The 13072-nt window shown below is 36.6% G+C and overlaps 1 protein-coding gene across 2 annotated transcripts in view; it reads right to left on the reverse strand.

The window, feature by feature from the left end:
• Rsod (superoxide dismutase family protein Rsod) overlaps nt 1–13072 on the reverse strand; it is a 49755-nt gene that overhangs the window by 11461 nt on the left and 25222 nt on the right. The window contains exons 12-17 of one of the 2 annotated variants that reach the window (XM_076130225.1): nt 5051–5185; nt 4663–4747; nt 4184–4373; nt 3648–3809; nt 3167–3288; nt 818–973 (exon numbers count right to left, since the gene is read on the reverse strand). In XM_076130225.1, coding sequence (XP_075986340.1) covers nt 870–973; nt 3167–3288; nt 3648–3809; nt 4184–4373; nt 4663–4747; nt 5051–5185 — 798 coding nt within the window. In that variant the 3' untranslated portion in view covers nt 818–869. Of the gene's footprint in view, nt 1–817; nt 974–3166; nt 3289–3647; nt 3810–4183; nt 4374–4662; nt 4748–5050; nt 5186–13072 lie in introns of those variants that run through there. The other variant, XM_076130226.1, reaches the window with a different exon arrangement.

Below are 13072 nucleotides of genomic sequence, written 5' to 3' on the forward strand. Positions count from 1 at the left end.
TTTTTATTTTTACGACCACAATTGATTTAATTATTTATGTGTTCAAATCGCAAAAGCTTAAAAACATTAATTATTGTATAATGGTTCATTTACTAAACCATTCATACTACTCAATAAAAAACAATAAGGGTACAACCCTTTTCACTTCACATCTCTTTTTTAACATCAATCAGCTATAATCAAACAATATTTATTCAAAAGCAGTACGTTTTTTTCATTGTAAAATAATAAATAAATAAAATAAATATGATTGGACAACTCACACACGGTCATTTGATTCCAAACTAAGCAGAGCTTGTACTATAGTAACCAAATAACTGATAAACATACTTATATACTTCTAAATACATACTTATATAGATACATTAACATCCAGGCTCAGAACAAATACTCGTGCTCATCACACAAAGATTTGTCCCGGGTGGGATTCGAACCCACCACACGCGGCGCTCCGGTTGTAGCGGCGAGGTGACCGCTTAAACCACTGCGCCAAACGTGCAGTTAATTATAAATATGTAAATAAGTTAATATAATGTAAATAAGTTAAATTGTCAAGTAATCATTTGAAATTATACTGAAAAAATGTTCTTCAGAAATTAATATGCTGTATGACAAGATGTATGGATGTGAGTGAGGCAAAGGAAGTTTGTGAGGTTTGCCTACCCCTAAAGGAAAAAGGCGGGATATTGTTTATGTATGTATGTAAAAAATCAAAAATGTTTTCATCCGAGATACTTATTTTCTATCGCAATTGTATTCATCGCTCAGCACAGCTATCCAAAATAAGTAAATAGGGGGAAAATAAAAACACATTAAATTATAACAAATAATAAATTTATTTATTTACAGTTTGGTATAAATAGTTAATCCTAGTGGAGTAATAAATGCGCTAGCGCACACAGCGCCGCGACACCGCCAAGCAACCGCGATGATACGCCACTCGACTGATTGTTCGAGAAGAAGAATGAGCTCTCTGCGAACATACAAACAAACATATTTTAGCAAACAAATTAAATTTAATCATAAAATAGTATATCAATGATTTGATTTTTAATTGGTCCAAGTCCAAGCCTATTTAGTCCAGCAAGAATTATTTGCTTGCGTGTATTCTGCTAATGTCAATCACTCAAATAAAACCATATATATAGTTTCATAAATACTTATATAGACCGAATTTCCGTATTCCAAATAATTAAACATTTTAAATTTGGGCACAAGAACAATAAAATAAATAGATACATAATGACTCGCGACGCGGGAGCCAAAATAACCGCCACACTACATCCATTACACCAAATAACACTTATTTCTACAAAATATTAATCAGAAATCTTTAACCCATTTCAAACTGAATCACCTAACTGTAAAAAGGTCGGTAAAGAATAACCCAAAAAGCGTTATTGACATAAATATTATCAACCCTACATTATGATAGCATGATGACAAAGCGTCACGCAAGGCACCGGCTTCGTGCCAACACTCGCATCTTTATGGGCGACCTGTTGCCAACACTTCGCCCTCTTTCTTTGTATACAAACACAATCATCTCACAAGAATTACTCCCTCCCCTTTTAATTTGCGGCTGAAGGGTGCAGTTTTTGAAGGGTTGGGAAATGTGAGTGCAAGGTCATGAGGGGAATACTTCATTTTGATAATGACAGATGCTTTTTATAAATAGTTGTAACTGTTGCTATAAACACTATTTATTTATTTTCCCCGTATCGCTCTATCTATCGGTAAAAACTGCATGAAAATCCGTACAGTAGATTTTCAGTTTAGCGCGAACAAATAGACAGCCGCGGCAAGGTGACTTTTCTTTAAAATATGTAGTGAAGACTACCTACCCTTATAAAGAAAGCATCTTACTACGAACAAAGATCTGTATATACATATGCCAACCTAAGTACCAAAACAAAAACGTCGCAACTAAAGTAATTTTCCATCAATACACATTAGAACATATAGAACATTCGCGAGCTTTCAATAAAGTACATAGTTCGCTAGCGGAGCCGGCGTGTCGCCCGGGCTGGGTCGATACAGCGCCAGTACCTAGGCTTCACATAGGACACCTATAACTAACGACCTACAAAGCTCGTTCAAATTGCGCCGCTACCTGGATTGTACAGCCGGTTACAAAAGTGGTGTGACGAAGAGAAAATAATGATATTGCAACACTCTACATACATAATATCACCCGTTCTGTATCTGTTATACCCGAAGGTGTAGGTAGAGGGGTAAAAAATACACCCGCTTATCGCCATGAACAATGTTAGTCCCATGTAATAGAGGGCGAGCCAATTGTCATTTGCCGGGCATGTTACCAACCTTCATTAAATTAGAAAGGACCAATAGATGACTCAAGAAAACTGTTTGTAAATAGTTTAAAGGTTTAATTTTTTTTGCGTCACTACCCTTGTTATACAGAAAACAATGACAAGCAATGCTAGAAACCTGAACTTTAAAACGTATAGACAATATTTTACCAACCACTATAAAAAATAAAAACTCCTAACTGCGTAGTAGTTTATGTCTAACACTTTTCTCAACAACTGTACTAAATATACGTGGGTAGATCTGCCTGTCATCTCCCAGTTTCCGAAGCTCGTGGGAGTGAGACAGACATACGCTCCCTGTAGTAGTGGGAAAGAGATGGCAACACAAAGTGCAGGGTACAAAGTTATTTAAATGGAATATTGCGTTGCAGATAGAAGTTTGATGTATTTTATTTATTATGTTGGGCTGCAGTAATATTGACTGGCGACGCCCGAATGCGGCATTTTGTATGGCGCTATGTCTTGTTACTATAGACGTTTTAAATCGTATTACAATGATTTGTACTTGTACCTAAAGAGAATAAATAAGGCTCTACTTGCTAGGGGATCGAAACTAGAGTTTGTCGAAGAGCTTATTAGTATTTGAAAGTTGACAAACGAACTTTATGGGTGTTTTGGAGTGATGTTAGAGATTCTTGACTTGGGACAAATGAATCTGGTGTGTGGCGTTTGAGTGCTTAAGAATGATGGTTGATAGAAATTATATGAGCTTTGCTGGAAACTTGGCATAAAGTAAAAGTATTTTAAAAGATATTTATTTTTTACACTCGCTACTTTAAAACCAAGGAATAAAATACCAAATCGTAAATATTTTTGTATAATCTGATACTCACTCTTCCTGTCATTAGGGTCAGTGACGCCACACTGTCGGTATGAGATCGTCTTCTTACGCTTCGTGTTCACGAACCCTGGGATGAATATACTGGGGGAGTCCAGACGACCTGACGCCAGTAACCTGGAAACAAATCAAATGTTGTACAAAAATAGTAAAGACAATACAATACAGTTCCATGCAAGAATGTATACAAGGACCATTCTTTTAATTCGCCTTCTTTTCTGTATAAATTTTATTTTAGATATGAGCTAAAATAGGGCACTAATTCCTTGCTTATCTTATCGCTGTGTTTCTGAAATCTTAACAATATTAGTTACTTAATATACAAAGGTGAAGGTTACCAGGTACCATTAAGTTCAATAATAAGGGGTATGGATGTGACCTCCCGTTGGCAAAGTAGGTACAATATGTGGTTGTGGTCTTCATTTATGAAAGATAATAATATAGTTTTAAAGCTCATCGCTACTATCCCAACTTACCTGGTAAAGTCCAGCTCAAGCCGGTTCGCCTGAGGGCCTGTGAAGTGCAGCAGCAGCTGTATGCAGGTGCCGCCGTGCAGCGTGCGCGTGCGCCGCGCGTCCACGCTCAGCATCCACTCCGGCACGCCCATCACGCGCCGCATCTCCTCCAGGAACATACCCCTGGGAAGGAGTCGAAGGTTTAAAATGATTTTCTGAGAATTTACTTATCAACCTAGTGCAAACCTTATGACAGAACGTGATAGAATCAAGGTCATGATGAAGTAGAGTCTAGATGATAGGAAAAATATACATAGAACGTACTCTCAATTTTTTTTTAAACATTTATTTTTTCTTAATTCGTTGTGGCTTTAGGTATAAAAAAGCCCTGCGATGGTATACTGAAACTTTTCTTCCTGCCGACTATACATATACCAGATTCTACTTTAAACTGTTTTGTCGAGAAACTAGTTGAAAGAAGAAGAAAAAATTAAAAAAACAAATTAAGAGTGAATTTTTTCTCTGTTACTTATCTCAGATAATTTAACGTAACTCACAGTACAAATCTGGGCGGCTTCATAATATTGACATATTTGATGATGTCCTTGTCGGGCTCAATGTTGGCGCACGCGAACCGCTCCGAGCTCCTCTCGGGGCCGAAGATCACGATGGACCTCCCCACCGCACTCACCGTGCCCTCCAGCGGGAAGTTACTGTCCATGAACATCTCCCGCTTACCACCGATTGCTGTTGTAATTAATGAAATGATTAGTCCTAGGCGCAAAATTAATTTGTTTCTTTTTTTTAACCTGTACTGTCTGATTGTCGGGCAAAAGTCTCCCCCAATCTCCTCTATATACCTATATATCCATCGATTTGTTTCTTGATCCACCCAAATTGACTAATGTCGTTCGGCAAATAAAATTTGTTGCCTCAAGACAAGCTTTTCAGTTATTGGAGAGGTCTGACAAGATATGACAAATCTAGTTTAGTTTTGTCAAGATTGGGCTAACAAACAATACGCTGAATTACTTACTAATAGTTCCAAGTCGAGCAGTGAGATCTCCAACATCACATCGCAGAGGATTGTCTGCGCCGCACTCTTGGTTGTACAGATCATGCTACAACAAATATATTATAATTAGGTATTCGCATACTAATTTCTAAACAAAGGTTTATAAAATGTAGGAGGTTCTCAATCTATCCACAATTCTTTTTTTATATACGATTTAAAAATTCATATAATAATTTTAATTAGTCAAGAATACACTAACTATTTAAACATTCTTTACCGAGTTATCCAAAGTACGAAAAATTTTGGTCTCCAAATTAACTTCAAACTATAAGTTTTGTGTGCAAAACTTATCGTTTATAAAAGTTGCCAAGCTGTTATCGGAATTAATTATTCAGTAAATATTCCTTACATTAAGTGGATCAGCCAGCTGCGTAAAGTAAGGGTTCCAGCGGTACCCTCCGGCCACACAGCGCGTGTTGGTCACCTTCACGGCCGCGTCCACTCCCACAGGGTTCACGAATATCGCCCAGTTGTGGTGACGAGTCTGCAACAATAGATGACATACTTGATTTTACATATTCCATTGTAGTAACTAGTAATATTCTCCAATTAGAATTTATTTCAACACTAATAAAAAAAATACGATAAAAATTGAATACGGAACTTCGTAGTCGGCAGTTGTATTAGATTTTCCCAAACTATTTTTAGTAATGAGGTGTGGCAGTTTACATAGGGTATTAATATTACGCCATTAGACTATCTTTAGCCCTTAGACCCTTTCGGAAGAAGGCGTGATTTTATGTATGTATGTATGTAGCATCTCTTTACAGCATAAAGACAACTCTAAACACAGCAAAACGTTTGCTTATACTCCACTACACATTCGTGCCTAACAGGCATCATATTAACAAATAAATTGCAAAACGAATCTTAATCATATCATTCACCGCAGTCCTTAACCCAATCCTTCTCATCATCAGAACTAAGTTCCTCATCATCAAGTACTTCATCAGCCTGATTAATAAAAAACTCAGGTAATAGTAAGTACTACGCAACATGTCCGGTTGGTCGGGCGGGTGCAGCCTGCACGAGCACGTGCCCTGCACGGATCGATGCAGCTCCAGCCCTCAACTAAATATACCATACCTAGGAACTAACACGTTAAATATTCTACCAGCGAAGGGGGTTTTATTTATTCATATGGTAGGGTTTATTTAAGAGCCTAGGTGCAATCGACGATTGATGAAGGTTTTAATAGCTAAGCAACTGCAGACTAAAGCGTTAAGTAAGTGTTTGGGGTTCGCAGTTTCGGTCTTCAGAAGAATGAAAGACTCTGGCATTAAGTTTAAAGATTCGCAACTTGGTAAACGTGTAAAAGCTGCTACTAATTGGATTAGGTTTGGTCAAGCTAATTTAAAGAACAAAGAGTTTTCTAAGAAAAGAGCAAAACAGGCATAATTTAAATATCTCTTTCTCTAATTTTGCTATGATGATAATTAAGGGAATCTCATGTTGTAATAAGAGACTGAAAAGATTGTTAAGGCAAACGGAATTGCCTTGGGGCGTTACACGAATTTGAATGCAACGATGTATCTTTCAAGTATTTTTCTTCCAGTAAAATATTTATATCTACCAAGTGACCTCCAGAAGACACCCATGTGATACTTTACTTGGTATTCCTTTTTAACCATGAATATTAGAATAAATGAGTACATGATCAATATAGATTGCGTAGGACGTACCGTAGGAGTTGATAGATAGACACTTCGTGGAAAATCTGACTAGACACTGAAGGACTTGGAAATAAGACGAATATAAGCTTCATTTATATCAATGTTCTGATAAGTCCGTTGTTATGAAAAGCTTTAAGATGTTAACAATGGATACTTCAAACAAAAGCAAATACCACATCTATTTGCGAATCAAACAAATAAGTAATCGGCGTGGGACTCGAACCCGCGACATCATATGTGAATATAATAAAGGGGTAGCTACTTAAAATATTGGACCCTACGTTGAATCACGAATATACTGTACTGAATATGTGAATATTGTACAATGTACAGGTCTTGTCTTTATCTGGCCAAGCTGAAGGTAGTAGGCAAAGGTTGTAACGCTTAATATTTTGTAAACTGCTTTATACTATACCTAACAATTAAGTTAATCATAAATTATGCTAGGTAATCTTTAGCAAGAACAACGCAGAAATATTTGCAAAGACGTTTTAGATGTACGCGATTCCATTCTGGTAATTTTTGGAGGAATGTAATGATATCTTAGTTCGATCTTTGTCTCATAAAATTTGAAAGTCGGTTCAAGTAACAGTGCACGTCATTATTGCACATATCTAAACCACCTGAGCAGACACAACGTAATCAGCCCCCAAACATTTGAAACTATATAAAAAAAATTTCATACACACAAAACATTCCGTGAAAATATTCCTTAGCGCCTGCCAGTACCTACATGAATCAAAGACATAACTTAGTGCATTTCCCCGCGAGCCCGGGCGTCGATCGATGCAGCTCGGCCCTAGGTCTCAACACAGGACACCTATAACTACAGCTAGCACTACCTCCACTAAGTGGATGGCTGACCAACCCTCGGACACGGGGAGAGTACATGCTGTGTTCTTTATAATGTTTGATGTTTTGGTTTATTTTATTGAGTCCAGCAGAAGGAGTGTTTGATGAAAATATAATATGTACAAAATATCAAGTATTATACCCGAAGGTGACGGCAGACTTGTGTGTTATACACCATCCGTTATCCATCATGAATGTTAAATCCATGTAATTAAGAGTGAGCGTATTGCCATTTACCCAGCATACTACCCAACTCCAGGTTACTATTTCTATAGAATTATTACATACATAATATCACGCTTGTTATACGCAAAGGTATAGGCAGAGTTCTGATACTCCATCCGTTATCCATCAACAAAGTTAAATCCATGTAATTGAGGGCGAGCCTATTGCCATTCGCTTGGCACGTAATCAAGCTTCGTGTTACTTACTATACAGAAATATTTTAATATAAGTTAGAATTTTTTTAGAGAGAGTCTCAGACAGTAATATCGGCTCACGTTTTTTTCATTAAGTACTTAAGATTCTTTTGCAGGAATTTTTCTTTAATGTTTTCATAAAGGGAGCTAAAAAATATTTTGCCCAGTGACTGTGATTGTCGCCTCACTATTTCAACTTTTATTTTGAGGCTGACTGAAATTCCTGATTTCTAGGCTTCCTTATAAACTATCCATACTGTGTACTAGACTAAACAGTGTGACTTTTGCAAATCGCTGTAAAGTTTTTTAAATAGCGCATAAAAATTATACTATTATTTTATTTGTTCCACATTCGTAAAAAATTAGACCATGTATCTTTTTTGTATTATTTGAACAATAAACTCTGCCGAAAAAGAATGTAACGTAATAAAAACAAACAAACAGTCAACAGGTCTCATTGACTGAAACAGGAAAGTTTGGCGAAAGGCCAAGTGTTCTTGAAACTTAAGTATAAGATTGTCCGTGAGGGTGGATATAATAGGGGCAGTTTTACTCGAAATCACCAGAGGGTTAAAGTTTATTTTGTGTTTTGCTTATTATTTTGTCGTATTTCTTACTATCGTACATTACTGATGGAAGGTATTACAATATTAAATATATAATTAAGGCATAATTATGTACTCCCTTCTGCCATAAGCAATGTTAGTCCAGGCCAGTCCATTTGTCAGGACCAGGTGAAAAACTAATGAAAATATTCCACAAAAATCCAGAAAAAAATTGATCTACTCCCTGGAGGGACTAACTATTTCCATTTCCTAATATTTTCAAGATTATAAGTAACTGACGAAATAGATTTGGATAATGAAAATAGCCCGTATATCCATATATTCCTACACAAATTCAAAAACATAGATACCAGTACCTATGAAATAAAATCGATACACCTGTCTATCTTGAACAAAGGAGGGCTTAATAAACAACACAAAAATAACATAAGCCGTTCTTTCATATTCCAAGTAACAACAAGTTTCTATGACGACCTGTACAGGTGTACTCGGTACCTACACCTATTAATATCTATGTATTGATCTGAGGAACTTTCCTTGAGATCCAGAGATGTAATAGACCAGAGCAACCGTAACCGAAACTATTAGATATCCGAAAAAAAATATCCGTAAAAGAAACCGTATATAAAAAAGTCAAATAAAAGGCATAGTGTAAATTAATAATGTTTTTTAATTATATGCATGAATAAAATTACGCCATTTTCCCGTAGGAGTAGGTAAAAACCAAACGACAACGCCACTTGCTACGATCGCTATAAACTTCCACTCATCTTATCATTCAGGACAATCGGTTTCGCGTACTCGCGCCTGACTATTTGGCAATTTCTTTTAAATCTTATATCTGTTTGGAAACAATTCAAAATCAGCCGGTTATGTGAAATAATTTAATATCCCCAATTAAAATATATTGATTAAAATATCCGAATCCGAAACTGTACGTCATAACATCCCTACTTCGTACCTATCGCCAATTAGCGTTACGTTCTTTTATAAATATCAAATGTCTCGCCCTTCTTCGTAAGCCGCTTATCGATAGAGATATTTTTAATAACGATATTGACAATAATGACGAGAAAAATATATTAATTAGCGATGTATTTTTATATACGCTAGAAAATCTACACCAATGGGAAAAAAGCGTGATTTTACAAATGAATATGATTGTGTATTTTTGTTGCTGTAGAATATTACTGATGCAGCAGAAATGGGAAGGAACGGCGTCCATATGGTTATGATAACCATCAAGCTACCACTACGCGAGGATTGTGGGCTCTATATACAAATATTTGTGTTAAATCCAAAAAATTGTAGTAATTTTATGTTGGACTGTACTTCATGTTTCTAATCACGTCAAAATATATTTTTTGAAGTCACCGCAAGAATCATTCATATGCAAATGTTGAAGCGTGAATTTAAATAAGAATGACGGAATAAATGCCAAACTAAGTAGGCAGTCTTTCAGTTCAGACCCTCAACATAGGTAACGTTAGTTGTTGTTGAGTCATATTACCACTTCTCATTAGCTATACATTGCTAACAGTGTATAACCGAACGGTTTTAATTAAGTCCCCTTTGAGCTCAGCCATTGCAATCACTCACACACATAAACACATCAAAGTGAACAAACATGCATCTCCCTGCGCACACTCATATCAAATTTCAATAGATGGATTAAAACCGCACACACACAATAGCAACCAATACACACGCACACAAACAGAAAATTAATATCGCAGTTGATTAAAATGACGCACACATACGCAACTTCAAAGGCATCGAATGACCAACACACACACATTACATACAGACACACACAACAACAAATTAATCTCAGTTTAAACCACACACAAATACACATCAAAAGCACCGAAGTCACCGAACATACAAGCACGCACACACACACAAACTTTGTGCAATAACTCAATTTTCAATACACTCTCTGCCTCCCTGTAAGCTGGCCGGTATATAAAGCTTTATGTACTTTATGTACTGTACATAGAGTACATACCTCCCTGCATTTACCTCCCTGCACCGATCGATGCAGCCCAGCATCCGGGCTTCGAGACCAATGTAGGGTACCTAGGTATAAGTATGTTTCTAGATGTTTCGATGTAATGAAAACTCGAGTTGGTATTTGAAAAGGAAATTTCTTGATTAAATTGCTATTGCGCTTTGATTTTGCAGTTTGTTTTGCGATGTTGCTTGTACTTTCACAAAGGAAATGAAAATTTTCTTTTAAGGCTAGCAATTTCTGATCAGGGTTTAAATGGTTATTTTTAAAGTAAGTATTCATACGCATCATATAACATGCGTGGTTTCGTGCGTGGTTGAAAGAGGGTTAAAGACTTTATCCTCATATAATTTAAAAAAAACTTTGTCTAACAATCGGTGTTCGTGTTGTGTTCGAAACCCAACATTTATAGAGAAAATAACCACAGAGAAATAAATAAGTAAATTGAAAGAAGTTTTACAAAAATGATTTTCAGTCGTTAATAGCATAATCTCTTAAGCCCAATCTCAAGGTAGGCTCTAGCTTATAGCTGTGGTATCCTAAACCATTCTCATAGCCAATAAATATTTTATTTTTGTATTTTCTTTTTGTTTGTACGTCGCCCAAGATCGTTTTACCGGAATTTTACCAATATTATCAGATACTTTCTGTGCGTTACTTAGCAACCTTTTACGTCAATACAGTGACCTTCGTTTTTAATAATAACTCACTAAGTACACCTTGTAAGATTCTGTATTTATCTCTACAAGGGAGATCACTTTTCATTTACGCTTACAAGCTTATATTGGGACATGGCGTGGGTAATAATAGGTGGGGTACGTACTACAACATCTCGATTGCAAGTGTGATGCCATAGCCAGGCTACCACTGTTTCGTATCAGCACTTTTAAGAGTTCCGTACCCAAAGAGTAAAACGGCAGGAGGATCGCCATACAATAAACGTGTTTTTTTTTCATATTTTTTGCTCGAAATTAAAAACGGTAACTGTCAAACGCTTCAAATTCAGCAGATGATAAGTATGGAACCCTTCGTGTGCGAGTCCGACTCGCACTTGACCGATATTTTTTTCTTCGTTCTGGACAGAATTTCTGTGCTTTTGTGCAATCACGCGATACCGATATTATTATCGTGATGAAAACAAAAACAGAAAGTTTTCAATACAGTAATAAACCTTGAACCATGTTATACCAGCTTGGAGCCAAGTTCAGGGTCTCGTGATGGCGAACCTGTTGACCCACTACAGGGGCTGGCGGGGTGCCAGCTTTAAAGTATTGTGCTTTGTTTGGGCTGGGCTCCGAAGTCAAGGCCAGCCGTGGCCCGTGGGAGACCCATGAGCAAATGATTACGCTATTCTATTCTATCTTGAATTTTGTTACAAATATTTGTTATAAATTTTTTCAATGTCTTGGTGTATAACGATTTTTAAGATACTTACTTACTAACTCCTGCGGGTTTATCACATTCTCAATTGACAACTAGAACATCAAATTGATGGTCACTATTCAGTACATTGCTGCTTTGACTTGACGTCAACTGAGACAAGCGATAGCCTTCCGGATTGCAAATGTTGCTGCTAAGCAGTTCAATTAGTGCGACTTTAAATAAAAAAATAACTGTTATTTTTGGAATTTTGCGTATTGCAACATTTTTATGGTCGAACAAAATAAGCAAACATTATTTCACTTTAACCTGCACACTTCACATAATTTCACTTTTTTGTAACATAGCCGAGCGCTTCTATATTTATTCCAGAATACCCGGTAATGAATACTTACAAATAAACTTTTATAACAAATCACGTTACGTCCCACAAGTTGGTGTTTCTCACGTTTATTAAAACGAGCTTTACCAAGAACACGTCAATTAAGAAGAATCGCAATCATTTTCGTCACGTTACGTCTACATGTGCTACAGGAGCTAGTAGCCAAGTAACAACGGACGCACGGATCAATCTCTCTGGTTAAGCTACGCTTGCCAAGGTTGGTCTGTGGATGGGTGACCATATTGTTCAATTCAATTCAAAATTCGTAAATTTCGCACAAAGTATGAAAAACAGTTAAATATTGTATTTTTTATACGTCTCGGGAAAGCTGGTTGCTCGTGACAAGAAACGGCAGGAATCTCACAAATGTCACTCTGCATATTGTATATAGGAAAAAAAATACTTATCTGGATTGGGATCTGTTTAAGACACGCTGGGCGAATAAAACGTAAAAAATGTTTCTCGTACCTGGTTGCTATAAAAATACCTTATTTTATAACATGGAACCAAGTACCAAACAAAACAAAGTAGTTAAATGTTAAAACGCAATACCGCACCCTTTCTCGGTACATGCGCGCGGCACTGGTCGATAGTACAGCGCAGGGGACCTAGAATGACTACTAGGATACCTATAATAACGACCTAGATAGGAATTACGTTTTATTACGACGCTTCTAGTTTGATATGAAGTTATAATCATATAACCTTTGATATTTTGCGTTGTATGATTAGTTTTTAAGATACGGCATTTATTTTCTTTTTACCCATAACTCTCCCACTGCTGGGCAAAGGTCTCTTCCTGAACTAGGGAGGGGTTAGGCCTTAAGTCTAGAGTTTATTTAGTCAGCTAAAATGTTAAGCATACATACATAATATTATCACGCCTGTTATACCCGTTAGTGTAGGCAGATGTGTAAACTACGATCATGTTTTACCATTAACAATGTTATCCCTATGTGATAAGAGTACGCTTATTGGGCATGCTATCAAACTCTGGGATTCCATCTAGAACACTCCAATATAAATTAGAAAAGATCAACAGTGTTTTCTTAAACTATAGTCTGTGCATACCTCTACGAAAAAGAGGA

The sequence above is a fragment of the Anticarsia gemmatalis genome, chromosome 24 (assembly GCF_050436995.1).
Source record: "Anticarsia gemmatalis isolate Benzon Research Colony breed Stoneville strain chromosome 24, ilAntGemm2 primary, whole genome shotgun sequence".
NCBI classification, from domain to species: domain Eukaryota; kingdom Metazoa; phylum Arthropoda; class Insecta; order Lepidoptera; family Erebidae; genus Anticarsia; species Anticarsia gemmatalis.